Source organism: Suricata suricatta, chromosome 6, assembly GCF_006229205.1.
Source record: "Suricata suricatta isolate VVHF042 chromosome 6, meerkat_22Aug2017_6uvM2_HiC, whole genome shotgun sequence".
Classification (NCBI taxonomy): domain Eukaryota; kingdom Metazoa; phylum Chordata; class Mammalia; order Carnivora; family Herpestidae; genus Suricata; species Suricata suricatta.
The window spans coordinates 1,378,154-1,392,458 of NC_043705.1; the positions used below are offsets into that span (position 1 = coordinate 1,378,154).

General features: G+C 54.0%; 1 protein-coding gene across 4 annotated transcripts in view; it reads left to right on the forward strand.

The window, feature by feature from the left end:
- The first annotated feature begins 114 nt into the window (after window positions 1–114).
- ZNF496 (zinc finger protein 496) overlaps window positions 115–14,305 on the forward strand; it is a 36,890-nt gene continuing 22,699 nt past the window's right edge. For 2 of the 4 annotated variants that reach the window (XM_029941484.1, XM_029941486.1), the window contains exons 1-5: window positions 116–361; window positions 1,539–1,644; window positions 1,988–2,414; window positions 2,642–2,825; window positions 6,098–6,174. In XM_029941484.1, coding sequence (XP_029797344.1) covers window positions 2,025–2,414; window positions 2,642–2,825; window positions 6,098–6,174 — 651 coding nt within the window. In that variant the 5' untranslated portion in view covers window positions 116–361; window positions 1,539–1,644; window positions 1,988–2,024. Of the gene's footprint in view, window positions 362–1,538; window positions 1,645–1,987; window positions 2,415–2,641; window positions 2,826–6,097; window positions 6,175–14,305 lie in introns of all 4 variants that reach the window. The other 2 variants (XM_029941485.1, XM_029941487.1) reach the window with 2 other exon arrangements.

Consider the following 14,305-nt stretch of genomic DNA (forward strand, 5'->3'; position numbering starts at 1 on the left):
CCAGCCAGCCTGCAGCCCCGGCCTCCCCGCGCCCCCAGCCAGCGTCCCGCGCATCCCCTGCCACCGCCCCGCGCGCCCGGGCCAGCCAGCCTGCAGCCCGGTCTCCGCGGGCCGGCCTGTAAGGCGGCACGATGCTGTTTTGCAGGCGTCTCCATCTGCTCGCATAGTTCAGTGCCGAACGCTGCCGTGCGTTCCCGCAGGAGCGGGAGACGGGGGCGCGACCAGCCACGGCGGGGGCCTTTCGGCCTCAGGAAGGACGCCCGGGAGGCCGGGCTGGAAGGATGAGGAGCTCCTCCCGGAGACTTCCGCCGCAGCAGGAGGGCTCGGAGTCAGACGCGGGGAAGGAGGTTCGGGCTTCGAGGTGAGGAGCCAGGAGGCGGTTGAACGGGGGCGCGGCGGGCTGGGGCGGGACGCGGACAGCCTGCCTCTCCCCCGGCCTAGCCTGCGCTCCTCCTTCCTTTCTGCTGCTGGGGTTCTGCCCTCCGGGAGCGGGTGCGGACACGGCCCGCCCCCTCCGGGAAGGCCCCGGGGACGAGCGTTAGTTCATTCATCAGGCATCGCCTCCAGGTGCCGCGGTGACAAAGGCGGCCCCCACTGCCTGCTTGGGGGTGATCCGCACAGCCCCAAGCGGGACGGATGCCCAGCTGATGACTCTGAGTGTGGGAGGTGGGGCCCGAGCGCCCCGGCCCTGCAGGTGTGCGCTGGCTGAGCTGAGGAACGGGGTCAGGGGGAGGGGAGATTTCGTTCTAAGCGCTGGAGCGGACGCGGGAGGACACCGGACACACTCAGAGCCCTTTTATGCCATTCTGTATTGGTTTCGACGTTGCAGAGCAAAGGGGTCCAGAGACTGGAGTCTGTCTGATTGCCACTGAGTGGCCTCCGTTGCTCTCACTCCTGGCCTCACTTGTCTTCCGTGAAATGGGAATGAGCCGCAGCCTTCTGCAGAAGGGGCTCCAAGATCCTCAAGGGCCTGCAGATGACTGTTTCCCCATTCGCCCTTCCCTTGAGTCCCAGGGTTCAGAGTCCAGGCTACCGCTCCCGGATGTCCCACCGTGTGCGTGTTCGCTGGGGAGGTGCGGGTGTGACCGCGTCAGAGGCCCTTCCAAGTCTTGCCGAAGAAGGGCCGTGAGCGTGTGCGGTGGCTTCATCATGGTTCCAAGAGGACAAGGGGTCGTGGGGTGGGGTCTGGGCAGAAAGCCCCGGATCTTTAAACACATCCTCTAGTTTGCCATCCAGACTTGGGAGTGAGTTGTCTGGAGGGTGACGTGAAAGCAGTGCTGTGTGTAAAACTGCGGTTGTTTCTCTGCAGCACCTGCAGGACATGCTGCCTCTCTCGAGCCTCCCCATCCTCTGCACCGGCATCCGCTGGGCTGTGTGCTTCATCCCCCTGGACCCTGCTGGGTGCCATTAATCCCTGCTCTGTGCGAGCCCAGTGGGTCCAGCACCCGTGGTTGGCCCTGGGCCCCAGCATGGCTGATTTCTGGTCCTAGATCGGCTTCGAAGGCTCTTCCCAGGCTTGTCTGTTTGTGTCTTTCCAGCTCTGTTTGTAAAGGTCTCAAGGGCAAGGGAGGGGACGTTGGCCACAAAGCCTCAAGATAGCAGCCTGCTCGCCTTGTCCTGTCCAGGAGGACCTGGCCACGGAAGGTACCAGAGTCTTAACTCCATCTCTGCCCTGCATGTGTCCCCGTCAGCTCCCTGGATGCCTGAAATGCACTTGACATGTTGATATGCTAGCACTTCTCTCTCAGGTCCCCCTCCTTGTTTGTCTGGCCACCCAGTTAGGGGGATTCTGTCCTGATGCGGTTGTGGTGGGCGGGGGCTTCCCTCTCCCTGTGCAAGGACCAGCCACACTGACCCTTGTCCCATGTCCCAGGACTTGTCCCAAGGGCTGGTCTCTGTGGGCTTTGTCACGCTCCCCGTCACTGCCCCCAAGAAACGGCCACAGGAGACCAGAACATTGAAGCCAGTGATTTCTGTTTGGAAATAGGGTCGTCCTCTGCTGCTGACCCCCATCAAATCCCATCATGCCCACAGCCCTGTGCCCCCGTGTCTTGGCTCCAAAAGAAAGTGAGGAGCCCAGGAAAATGAGGAGCCCCCCCGGAGAGAACCCCAGCCCCCAGGGTGAGCTTCCCAGCCCTGAGTCCTCCCGCCGCCTCTTTCGCCGTTTTCGCTACCAGGAGGCGGCGGGCCCCCGGGAGGCCTTGCGCCGCCTCTGGGACCTGTGCCAGGGCTGGCTGCGGCCCGACAGGCACACCAAGGAGCAGATCCTGGAGCAGCTGGTGCTGGAGCAGTTCCTGTCCATCCTGCCCCGAGAGATCCAGGGCTGGGTGCGGGCCCAGGAGCCCGAGAGCGGCGATCAGGCTGTGGCGGCCGTGGAGGCGCTGGAGCGGGAGCCCGGGCGGCCCTGGCAGTGGGTGAGCAGGGGGACACTCGTGGGGAGGGATGCTCGGGGCCCTGGCTGCAGAGGAGACGCTCTGTGTAGAGCCCCACGCTTCTGCGAGGCTCACACTGGACTTGGGTCTCCCGAGGAAGCCAGTTCCCCTCCGCACGTTCTGTCCCAGGCGGGGCCCTGGCGGTCATTGTGCGGACGGCCAGCGGGACCTCTCCTCCTCGCCCTGAACAACCTTCTCTGGGGTTGCAGCTCAAGCACTGTGAAGACCCCGTGGTGATTGATGATGCGGACGGCCCTCCTGACCGGGAGCCGGATCGGCTGCCTGAAGAAGCCCAGAGCGACCTCCCAAAGAGCCAGGACAGCCAGCCCACGGCCGTGGTGCAGGGCCCCGGGCTCCTGAGCAGAGCCGTGGGCCAGCCCGGCGGGAGTCCAGGTACCCAGTGGGGACCCAGCTCTCAGTGGGCGGGCACGCCCTTCCCTGTGCCCTGGGCAGTAGCCCTGCACTTGGGTTTTCCCTGCTCATCCCCAAAGAGCCATGAACTGTTTCCAGGGCTTGGGTCCTTCCCAAGAGCAGTTCAGTCAGGATCTCCTGCCCCCTTCATCGTGCGAAATCCACACAAGGGCCGGGAGCTGTGGGTTGGGTGTCTCGGGCGGGGCTTGGGGAGTCACCTGTGGGGGTAGCTGAGCACGGCCATGTGTCGTGTCCCTGAACCTCTCTCCCCAGTGGACAGACAGCTGCTCTTAGGTTTGTTATAAAGTTGCAACGAGATCTAAAAGTGCTTCAGAGGGACCGGGGTGGTGTGTCTGGGCCTGAATGGCCCCTGGACGCTTTTGGCTGTCTGTACATAGCGTGCCGGTGGTGGCCCGAGGCAGGTGGCTGTGACTCTTCTAGCTGTGACCCGGGGCACTCTCCCAAGTCCTGGCTTTCTGGCCCAGCCTTTGGGGAATTGGCACTTGTGTTGGGTCTTTTGAGAATTAAAGGGCTTTCCCCACAAAATGCTGAGAGCGGGACCCAGCCCGCCTGACCCGGTCGCGGTAATCACCGCGGGAAGTTGTGGTTGAGAGAAGTGACCTCTGGGGTGTGCAGGCTGGTGTGGGCGGGCTCCCCACGCTGTACCGGCGGGCAGGAAGCTGCGAGTGCATTCCCGTGACTCACACAACTCCTCTTTCATTAGCTTTGCAGTTAAAGAAAACCTGCTGTTTCTCTGTGTGGAGTTAGGCTGACCTCTGCACAGCAGTCCAGGCACGCTGGCTGTGTTAGTTTGCTCGGGAGTCCTTGGCCATCACCGCACTGGGCGGGCCCTGCAGCAGGGGTTTACATCCTCACCTCCGCAGGGTGGACCCTCTAAACCAGGGCCCGGGAGGCCGAGCTCCTCTCCTAGGCTCCTTGATCACCATGGTCTCCTTGCCTCTCCACAGGGTTGTCCTGATGAGGACGTGGGTCCTTGCGTCGGGGCCCACCCTGTGACCTTGCTCTAACTTGGTTATGCCCTGAGAGACCTTGTCTCCAATGCGGTCATGTGGAGGAGCGAGGGTTGGGATTTGACATTGTGAATCTGGTGGGGACAAGTCAGCCCAGAGCCCACTGTGCCCTGGGAGCATCCTCAGGAGCTGCACCAGCCCGGGCAGAGGAGCCGTTGCCGCGAGGGGCTTTGGGCCGGACCGCTCAGCTCTTGTATTTGCCCGGTGACAGTAAGCAGGCCGAGTAGGCGTGATGGGAGTTAGTTACTAGGAAGACCTTAAAATTCATCATTGAGAGCGCGTGGGCAGGTGAGGGTCAGGGAGAGGGTGAGACGGAGATCCCGGACAGTCCCTGCGCTGTCAGCACGGAGCTGGACTTGGGGCTTGAGCCCCAACCCTGAGGCTGAGTGGAATTCCAGAGTTGGTCGTTGGCTGACTGAGCCCCCAGGCGCCTCCATACCAGCCCTAATCTCGAAGGTCTTTTTCAAAAGCCAGATTTTGTTGGAGACAGAGCTCTGCAGACAGGTGCGTGGTCCCTGCACTCGTTTCTCCTGGGAAGTGCAAGCAGGGCCTCGGTCCCTCCCTCAGAAGGGCAGGTCGGCTTAGAGCATATCCCACCACCCGCTCCTCCTCGAATCCAGGCCCTCCCACCTGAGCTTCCGCAGCTGGCTCGCCTCCCCCTCCCGGTGTCTGGTAGTTTCGCAGTGACTTAGCACGTGACCTAGGGTCAGCCTCTGGATTCCTTCTCAGCCAGGAGGCGGTACTGCAGCTACCTTTCCAGGTCTTAAGGTTTATTCATTTTTCAAAGAGGGAGAGACCAGGCTCCACGCCATCATCTACACTGTCAGGGCGGAGCCAGATGCGGGGCTCAAACTCTCAAACCGAGATCGTGAAATCAAGAGCCAGAGTCATTTTTTTTAATTTTTTTTTTTTTTTGAGAGACAGAGAGAGACAGTGTGAGCGATGGAGGGTCAGAAAGAGAGGGAGACACAGAATCCGAAGCAGCTCCAGGCTCTGAACTAGCTGTCAGTACAGAGCCCGACGCGGGGCTCGAACCAATGAACTGTGAGATCATGACCTGAGCTGAAGCCGGAGGCCTAACCCACTGAACCACCCAGGCACCCCTTAAAATTTTTTTTTAATGTTTTTTAGTTAAAGAGCTGGAGTCTTGACTGACGGAGCCACCCAGGCGCCCCAGAAGGAGTGCCTTCTGAAATGCGCTTGGGGTCATAGGGCAGCCCGCTGGGCCAGGTGTGTGGCCGCCTCCCTGCTAGCAGAAGCTGAGGCAGGCTAGGAGACCCAGCCAGGGGAGGGAGGCCAGAGGAGAAGGCTGCGGAGGGCCCAGCGGCTGGCGGGGTGGGCGCTCTCCCGGGAGCACCGCACTGCAGTGAGTCTTCCTTGTGCCGCATTTCCATTTCGGCTGGTGACAGTGGCGTCTGAAGTCATGTTCACTGCCAGCGGCTCTTGCTGGTGCCTCAACCTTTATCCTCTCTGTGGTGGGTGAAGCTGCGGTCCCTGCACCGCGGGAAGTGGCAGAGCTCCCTGGTGAGCGCACAGTTAAACCGGGGAGCACTGAACAAATACATACATTTGCTAAACTACCATTCGGTCCACCTAAAACTAATACCACAGTTTACGCAGACTACACTGGAATTAAAATTTTTAAAAATAAAGTCATAGGGGCACCTGGGCGGCTCACTCAGCTGTGCGGCTCACTCTTGATTTCAGGTCATGAGCTCAGGGTCGTGTGTTTAAGCCCCACGTTGGGCTCCACATTGAGCATGGAGCCTCCTTGGGATTTTCTCTCTCCTCTGCCCCTTCCCACTCATACCCTCTTTGTCTCTAGAAAAACAAATACATAAAAAAAGGAGTGCCTGGGGGCTCAGTCGGTTGGGCGTCTGACTCGGCTCAGGTCATGATCTCACAGTCATGGGTCCGAGCCCCGCATCGGGCTCTGTGCCGACAGCCAGCTCAGAGCCTGGAGCCTGCTTCAGATTCTGTGTCTCCCTCTTTCTCTGCCCCTCCCCTGCTCATTCTCCTCTTTTAAAAAACAAACAAATTAAATAAATGTTGCACATACACGAAAGCTCCCTCGGGGCCGAGCCCACGTGACCCAGCCAGTCCCCTTATCGATGACGTAAGTCCTTGTGGTTCTCAAGTGCCTTTTCCCTGCATCATCTCGCAGCCCTCGTCCTGCAGACAGGAGACCCGAGGTTGATGAGACCCGTGTTTCCTCTCTTTCAGCTCTGCAAGAGCCTGCCGTTCTCCAGGACGCAAGTCTGAGGGACCCGCAGCAGGTGGCTGCCCTGCAGCTGCCCCCGGTGAGTGGGCGTGCCCGCCATGGCAGAGCCACACCTCTGTTCACCGACCGTGATGGTGGGCCTTCTCCCCGTGAAGAAAGGGAAGGCCTCGCACTTACACTCCGCAGGGTATTTTCTCTATAGTGGTGACCGCAGTAATCGTGTTTCAGAAATGCTAGGAAACGGAGAGAGCACAGATCATGTCCCTATACTGAAGGCCAGCGGGCGTGTGGTTGGGGAGTGTCCTGGGCGGTTCCCAGCCTGTTGGGATTCTGCACCGGCCGTGCAGGGCTTACCTTGTCGGACGTCCCTGTGGGCTGGGGAGCTGGTCTGCTGCGGGGTCTCACGCGCTTCCTTCCAGCCCTGCTGCCTCTGGCCACACTTTCTCCTCACGCCCCCTTCATGTCTCTGTAATGCTTTCCGCGGGCTGGCACGCGCCTTGGGCATTCCAGCCCCGTCGGGCTGCACGGGATGGTAGGTGACGGAAGGTGTGGACCTGGTCTGGGGGGTGGTCCTTGCAGACGGAGGGCCGTCTGAGGGATGGTCGGCACTGGTAATGCCCAAAGCTTGCTCTCAGCACAGTGCGCTCCGCGGAACCTGAAGCCTGGGTACGGGGCACCCGGCTCGTGGGGTGAGACGTCTCCGCTCCCCGAGACCTGCGTCCATGGGCTCTGTTCACATGTGGGCGTATCTTCCGTGTCATGTGGTTGGTGAACACAAGTGTGAGCCCAGGTAGGGAAAACTCAGGTTTCCTATTAAAGATTGATACTTTTGCGGTGCCTGAGTGGTTCAGTCAGTTAAGCGGCCGACTTTGGCTCAGGTCGTGATCTCACAGTTCGTGGGTTTGAGCCCCATGTTAGGCTCTGTGCTGACGGCTCCGAGCCCAGAGCCTGCTTCAGATTCTGTGTTTCTCTCTCTCGAAAATAAACAATAAGAAATTTAAAGAAAAATAACTTATTTAAAGATTGATACTTTAAAAAAATTTTTTTTAACATTTTTTAATTTATTTTTGAGAGGGAGAGAGAGACAGTGCAAGCAGGGGAGGGGCAGAGAGAGAGGAAGACAGAGAATCCGAAGCAGGCTTCAGGCTCTTAGCTGTCAGCACAGAGCCCGACGTGGGGCTCGAACCCACAAATGTGAGATCATGACCTGAGCCGAAGTCAGATGCTTAACCGATTGAGCCCCCCAGGCGCCCCGAGATCGATACTTTTGAGCAGTATGACGTGCAGAGGTGCTGTGACCTTAGTATCCAGTGAGCCTTGGTACTCATCTTTGACTGTCTCTGCATTCCCGCGAAGGCCACAGGGAGCAGGACGCAGTGTTTGGTATGTCAGTGCTGTTTCATCACTGTGCTGAAGGTAGTTTCTACTCAGTGCAGTGAGAGTCCCCATCACGAAGGTCTTCATTTCTCAGTCTTTCTAACATAAAAAAATTTTTTGATTTAAGTTTATTGAGAGAGAGAGAGAGAGAGAGAATCCCAAGCCAACATGTGGCTTGAACTCACAAACGATGAGATCATGACCCGAGCGGAAATTAAGAGTCGGATGCTTCACCAGCTGAGCCCCGCAGGTGCCCCACATTTTTTTTCTTTCCTATTTTTTTTTAAGTGTATTTATTTTAAGAGAGACCGAGACAGTGTGAGCAGGAGACGTGCAGAGAGACAGAGAATCCCAGGCAAACTCCATGCAGTCAGCACAGAGCCGTATTCGGGGCTTGAACTCACAAACTATGAGATGACCTGAGCGGAAATTAAGAGTCAGATACTTGGGGCGCCTGGGTGGCTCAGTCGGTTAAGCCTCCAACTTCGGCTCAGGTCAGATCTCACGTTCGTGGGTTCGAGCCCCGCGTCAGGCTCTGTGCTGACGGCTAGCTCAGAGCCTGGAGCCTGCTTCCATCCAGTTCTGTGTCTCCTTCTCTCTCTCTGCCCGCCCCCTCATGCTCTGTCTCTCTGCATCAAAAATAAATAAAACATTAAAAAAAAAAAAGAGTCAGATACTTAACCGACTGAGGCCCCCAAGAACCCCCCATTTTTTTTACTTTCTTTTTTTTTTTAAGTTTATTTATTTGTTTTAGAGAGACAGAAACTGTGAATGGGGGAGGGGCAGACAGTGAGAGAGAGAATCCCCCGAGGGCTCTCTGCTGTCCGTACAGAGCCTGATCCTGGGCTTGAACTCACAAAATCATGAGATCAACACCTGAGCCAAAACCAAGAGTTGGATGCTTAACTGACTGATCCCCGCCCCGCCAGGCGCCCCATGTTTTCAATTGTAAAGTGCGTGTTACGTAAAATTTGCCATCTTAACTATTCTCACGTGCAGTGGTGTTTGTAAGTGTTCGGTGATATTACGTAGTTTGACGCTGTCTTGCAGCCCGTCTCCAGAACTTCCTCATCTTCCTGAGCGGAAACTGCTCACTGTTTCAGGGAGCAGCTCTGCCCCCAGAGAAAGGACCGCTGTCCTTTCTCTGCGAGCCCCGCTGCCCTCCCTAGCCCGTGGACGTGGGGTTGCACCGTTGTGGCTGGCTTAGGTCACGTAGCGTAGCGTCTTCAGGGTCCGTCCGTATGTGTCCTCTGCAGGACTCTTCCTTGGGGAGGCTGGATGATACTCCGGAGTGTGTGTGTGACAACGCAGTTGTTTATTCACCTGTCGGCGGACCCTTGGTTTGTCTCCTCCACCTGTCGGCTGTCCTGAGCAATGCCCCTGTGAACCTGGGGACACATGACGTTTATTTTTGATCGTTTTTCTTTGGATAACTGTACGTTCGCAGGCAGTTGTAAGAGAGAGTAGATAGCCCTTGTTCTCTGTATGCTAAATGGTACCGTCTTGTGAAAACAGCCCGAGGCCCCAGCGGTGCACTGGCGTTGATGCACCCACGGTACAGAGCATTTCTGTCACCACGACCATCCCTCCGGGTGCCTTTTATAGCGAAACCCACAGCTCCTTCGCGCCGTCTTCCTGTTGGCCCAGCTGACTTCACGAACCTTGTACAGATGGAACCCCCACGTTTGGGGCCTGAGGGGTTGTAGTCTGCACGGTCCGAGGAGCGGTTCATGTCTGAGCGGGACTCTGTGGTCCGGACACACCAGTGTTCTTGCCCACGCACCTGTCGCACGGCCTCTGGTTTCCAGTTTGGGACCGTTCTGCATAAAGCTGTTGTGAGTATTTGTAGAAGGCTTTTATGTGAGCCTCACTGTGTGTATCTGGGTAAATGCCCAGCTAGACAGGCCCTGGATTGTGTGCTCAATGCGAACTTAGTTTTGTTTTCCAGAGGGACTGTTCACGTCACATTCCCATGAGCCCTGTGACTGATCTCCCTTCTCACCTCCTCCCGCCCCCACGAGCTGTTTGCGCTGTTATTTATTTTGGCCGTTGGGATGGGCGGGCTGTGGCGGCCCCGTTTGGTTTACGGTCTCATTGCCCGAGGGCTAATGATGTTGGGCCCCTTTTCTGTGCGGATCTGGCGTCCCTGTATCCTTGGTCGTCTCCGTGAAGTATCTCCTCACGGCTGTTGCTCGTGTGCTGACTGGACCATTTGCATTTTTGTTCTTACTTTGAGAGGTCTTTAGATATTTGCCCTTTGCTGGTATGTGTGTGTGTTTTGATTTGGTTTTGGTATTTTTGGTAAGTGTTTCCTCTCGTTCTGGAGCTTGACTCTCCTTCCCTGTAACAGGGTCTCCCCCCCACCAAAGTTTCATTCATTTTATTTTACTGTATTTTATTTTTACCTCATTTGTTTTTAATTAAAGTACAGTTGATTTAGTCCAATTTGTCAGTTTTTCCTGTTAAGGATCGTGCTTTTGGTGTGAAGGCTGAGAACTCTTCCTGGCCTTTGCCTCCTGTACTTTTGCCTAAAAGTTAATATAGTTGAACATCTGACATTTTAAGTCTGTGATGGATTTAATCCGTGATCTGTGATCCAGTTGGATTTCAGTCCATGGTGTGTAACTTGCTATTTTGAGAGCGCGCGCGTGACCCAGGGGGACAGAGAGAGGGACAGAGAGTCCCAGGCAGTTTGCACGCTGCCAGCGCAGAGGGCTCCTTGCCACAAACCTCGACACCAGTACCTGAGCTGCGCCACCCAGGCGCCCGCATTCTCTCCGCCTGTGAAGCGCGGTGTGAGACTTTGGTCGCGGTTTGTTTGTCTGTCTCAGCGGATGTCGGGTTGTTCCAGTCCCATTTGTTGGAAAGGCTTTCAGGGCTCCTGGGTGGCGCAGTGGGTTTAGTGGCTGACGCTTTGGCCGGATCGTGATCTCCGTTTGTGAGGTGCAGCCCTGCATCGGGGCCGAGACCCCTCCCCACCTCCCTGCAGGGTGTCGAGCCTGACTACGATTCTCTCTCCCCCTCCGCCCCGACCTTGTGTGCACACACTTGCGTTTTCTCTCTCTCTCTCAAAACAGGAAAAACTCCGTTGAGCATATTTCTGTAGTTCTGTTTCCTGGGGGCTTTCCTGTGACTCACGACCTAGTTCTCTGTCTAATACTGCACAGCTCTGACCGCCGCTGTTTCCTAAGGCTTCAAAGTGGGGACCCCGTTCCTCCCGTTGTGCTGTTTTTAAAAGTTACTTTAGCTGTTTCGTCCCTTCGCCTTTCTCTGTAAGTTTTAGAGTAGTCTTCTCAGTGTCTACAAAGAGTGTTGGCAGGGATTTTGTTTAGCCTGAGTATCAGTTTGGGGAGACTGACAGTTTTACCATGAGTCATTCTGTCTGTGAATGTGGGATGCCTCTCCATTTATTATTTCTCTTTTTTTTAAAGATTTTTTTTACTTGTATATATATCTCTAAGTAATCTCTGTACCCAGTGTGGGTCTGGAATTCACGACCTGGGATCAAGAGTTGCACGCTTCCCCGACTGAGCCGGTAGGAGCACCATTTCCTTATTCTCTGATTTCCTTCATGCAGGCTGTGTCGTCCTCAGCTTGAGGGTCCTGTACATGTTTTGTTAAATTTATACCTAAATACTTCATTTTTTGAACAATTTATAAATGATCACTTTTTCAGTATTTTGATTTCTATCATCTCTCAAAAATAAACAAGCATTTTAAAAAAGTTTAAAAAGGAATTTCTGTCTCTGTATTCCTGGGTGAGACACAGGACCGTGGTTTTCTTTTCTTTGCCATCTTTTTGGTATCAGGGTAGTTCTAGCTTCATATGGTGAATCAGGAAGTGTCCCCTTTTATTTTCTGAAAGACATTGTTTAGAATTGTTTTATTTATTTGTTTATTACTTTTTAAATTCTCTTTTAGAGAGAGAGCACATGAGTGGGGAGGGGCAGAGGAAGAGGATCCCACGCAGGGCCCATACTCAGTGCGGAGCCTGACGTGGTCTCGATCTCACAACCCTGGGATCATGACCTGACCTGACCCGAAACCCAGAGCCAGAAACTCGACCCTGAGCCGCCCGGGCACCCCTAGACTTGGTTTTGATTCTTTCGTCCTTCGGTAGAATTCACTAGTGGAGCCCGATGACTGGGAGTTTCCGTGGGGGTGGAGGGGATGTGGTGTTTTATTTACAGGCCGCTTCGTTCTCGGTGCAGACCTCATGCGATCTGCAGTGGCTGAGTTCTGGGAGCACGCGGCTCTCCAGCAGCCGCTCTGCGCATCGAAGGTCTCAGAGTTACTACGCGTAGACTTCCTTGTGCTCCTTTATCACCTTTTTGGTGAAACTGTGATACTCCGGTTTCATCTCTGATGTTGGAAATTTGTGTCTTCTCTCTTTTTTTTCCTGGTCAGTCTTGTTACAGGTTTTCACTTTCATTGACCGTTTCAAAGAACTAGTTCCTTGTCTCATTGGTTTTTCTCTGTTACTTTTCTGTTTTCAGTTTCATCGATTTCTGCCCTCATGCGCTCATCTTGACTGTTTTCTGCTTCCTGCATGCTTTCTGTGTGTTTTACTCTTCTCTTGCTAGGTTTCTGAGGTGGGAGCTTTGATTATTGATTCAAGACTTTCCCTCAAGTGTATGCATTTTTTAATGTAAGCATTTTAGTGCTATACATTTCCCTCTGAGAACTACTTTAACTGTATCCCACAAATTACAGTAGGATGTAGTTTGATTTGTCTTCGTGTATTTTTTAATTTCTCTTGAGAAATTAAATTCTTCTTTGACCCAAGAATTATTTTAAAATGTCATATTTCACATATGTTTTCACTCATAATGTGAAACAGGAGAGAGTTAACAGATGACCATGGGGGAGGGGAAGGGGAAAAATAGTTAAGGAGAGGGAGGGGGGAAACCACAAGAGACTCTTAAATATGGAGAACAAACTGAGGGTTGGTGGGGGTGGGAAAGCAGGGAAAATGGGTGATGGGCATGGAGGAGGGCACCTGTGGGGATGAGCACTGGGTGTTATATTGAAAATGACTTGACAATAAACTATAAAAGAAAAAAAAATTTTTTTAAATTTTTAATAAAAAAATAAAATGTATTTCATTTCCAAGGGCTTGGAGATTTTCACTTTATTTTCTTTTATGGATTTCTGGTTTGGTTCCATTATGATCCAAGAATATATTCTGTATTTCTTTCAAATTTGTTGGGAATTTTCCCCTCTGGCTCCAGGATTTAAAAAAAAAAATTTTTTTTTAATGTTTATTTTTCAGAGAGAGACACACACACACACACACACACACACACACACACACACACACACACAGTATGAGAGGGGGGAGGGGCAGAGAGAGGGAGACACAGAATCTGAAGCAGCTCCAGGCTCTGAGCTGTCAGCACAAAGCCCAATGTGGGGCTCGAACCCACGGACTGTGAGATCATGACCTGAGCCAAAGTCGGATGCTTAACTGACTGAGCCCCCCTCCCCTGGTGCCCCTCTCACTCTAGGATTTTGATGACCCGGTGTGTGGTCTGTCTTGGTATAGGCCTGTGCACACGTGCAGGCAAGGTGTGCTGTGCTGATGTGGGGTGAAGTGTTTTGTAGACGTCGATTAGAACCTCTTGGTGGTGCTATCAGGTTGTTCTCTCCTCTTCTGTCAGTTGTTGAGAGGGAGATTGAGGGCTCCAGCTGTAGTAATTGATTTGTCTCTTTTCCTTTGAGTTCTCTCAGTTTTTGCCTCGCATATTTTTCAGTTCTGTTGTTTGGTAGTACACATTCAGGATTGCTATGCCTCCTTGGTGGATGACCCTTCCATTTCATAGTGTGTCTCTAGTAATGTTCTTTGCTCTGAAGTCTGTCTCATCTGGTATTAATGTAGCTACTCCTGTTCCTTTTGATGAATGATCGTGTGATGTATATATTCCATCTTTTTACTTCAACCTGTCAAATCATCATGTTTGAATGAGTTTCTTTTAGATAGGATATAGTTAGGGGCACCCGGGTGGATCAGCCGGTTCAGTGTCTGACTCTTGGTTTCAGCTCAGGTCATGATCTCAAGGTTCGTGAGTTCGAGCCCCATGTGGGCTCATTGGCAGAGCCTGCTTTAGATCCTTTGTCTTCCCCTTTCTGGCCCTCTCCCGCCTGTGTGCGTGCTGTCTCTCTCTCCCTCAAAAGTAAATAGATGTTTAAAAAAATTAGATAGCATATAGTTAGGTCAGGTTTTATTTTGAGAGAGAAAGAGCACTAATGGGGGAGGGGCAGAGGGAGGGAGAGAGAATCCCACGCAGGCTCTGAGCTGTCAGCACGGAGCCTGACTCGGGGCTCGAACTCGGGAAGATCATGGACTGAACCCCCCAGGCTCCCGAGACCATTTATATTTTAATGTAATTGTTCACATGCCTTTTTCCCCATTTGTTCTGTTTTTTGCTTTTCTTTTCTTTTCCTTGCCTTACTCTGGGTTACCTGAACAGTCTGTAGCTTTCCATCTTGACTTACTAGTGTGTTGTCGAGTGTGTGTCTTTCTGTCGTTAAAACAACATCTTACAGCTGTCCAGGCAGACTTTGCAGGACCGCCGCCTGGGTGTGGGGAGCAGGGGCGGTGCAGTGGAGGGGTAGCTGGGGCTCACCTCCAGATACACCAACGGGAAGCCGGGGTTTACAGCCAGGGAGCAGCGGGTGGCGCAGGTGTCAGTGGGCAGGGCATCGCTAGGTGGGAATGTCCGCCACGAGAGGGGTTCCGGCCACACGGACCTGACAGGATTCTCACCGACGTCAGGTCAGGAGCTCAGACTTCTGGGGGAGCCGTGAGGAGCCTGATCAGGTGTCAAGGGTTG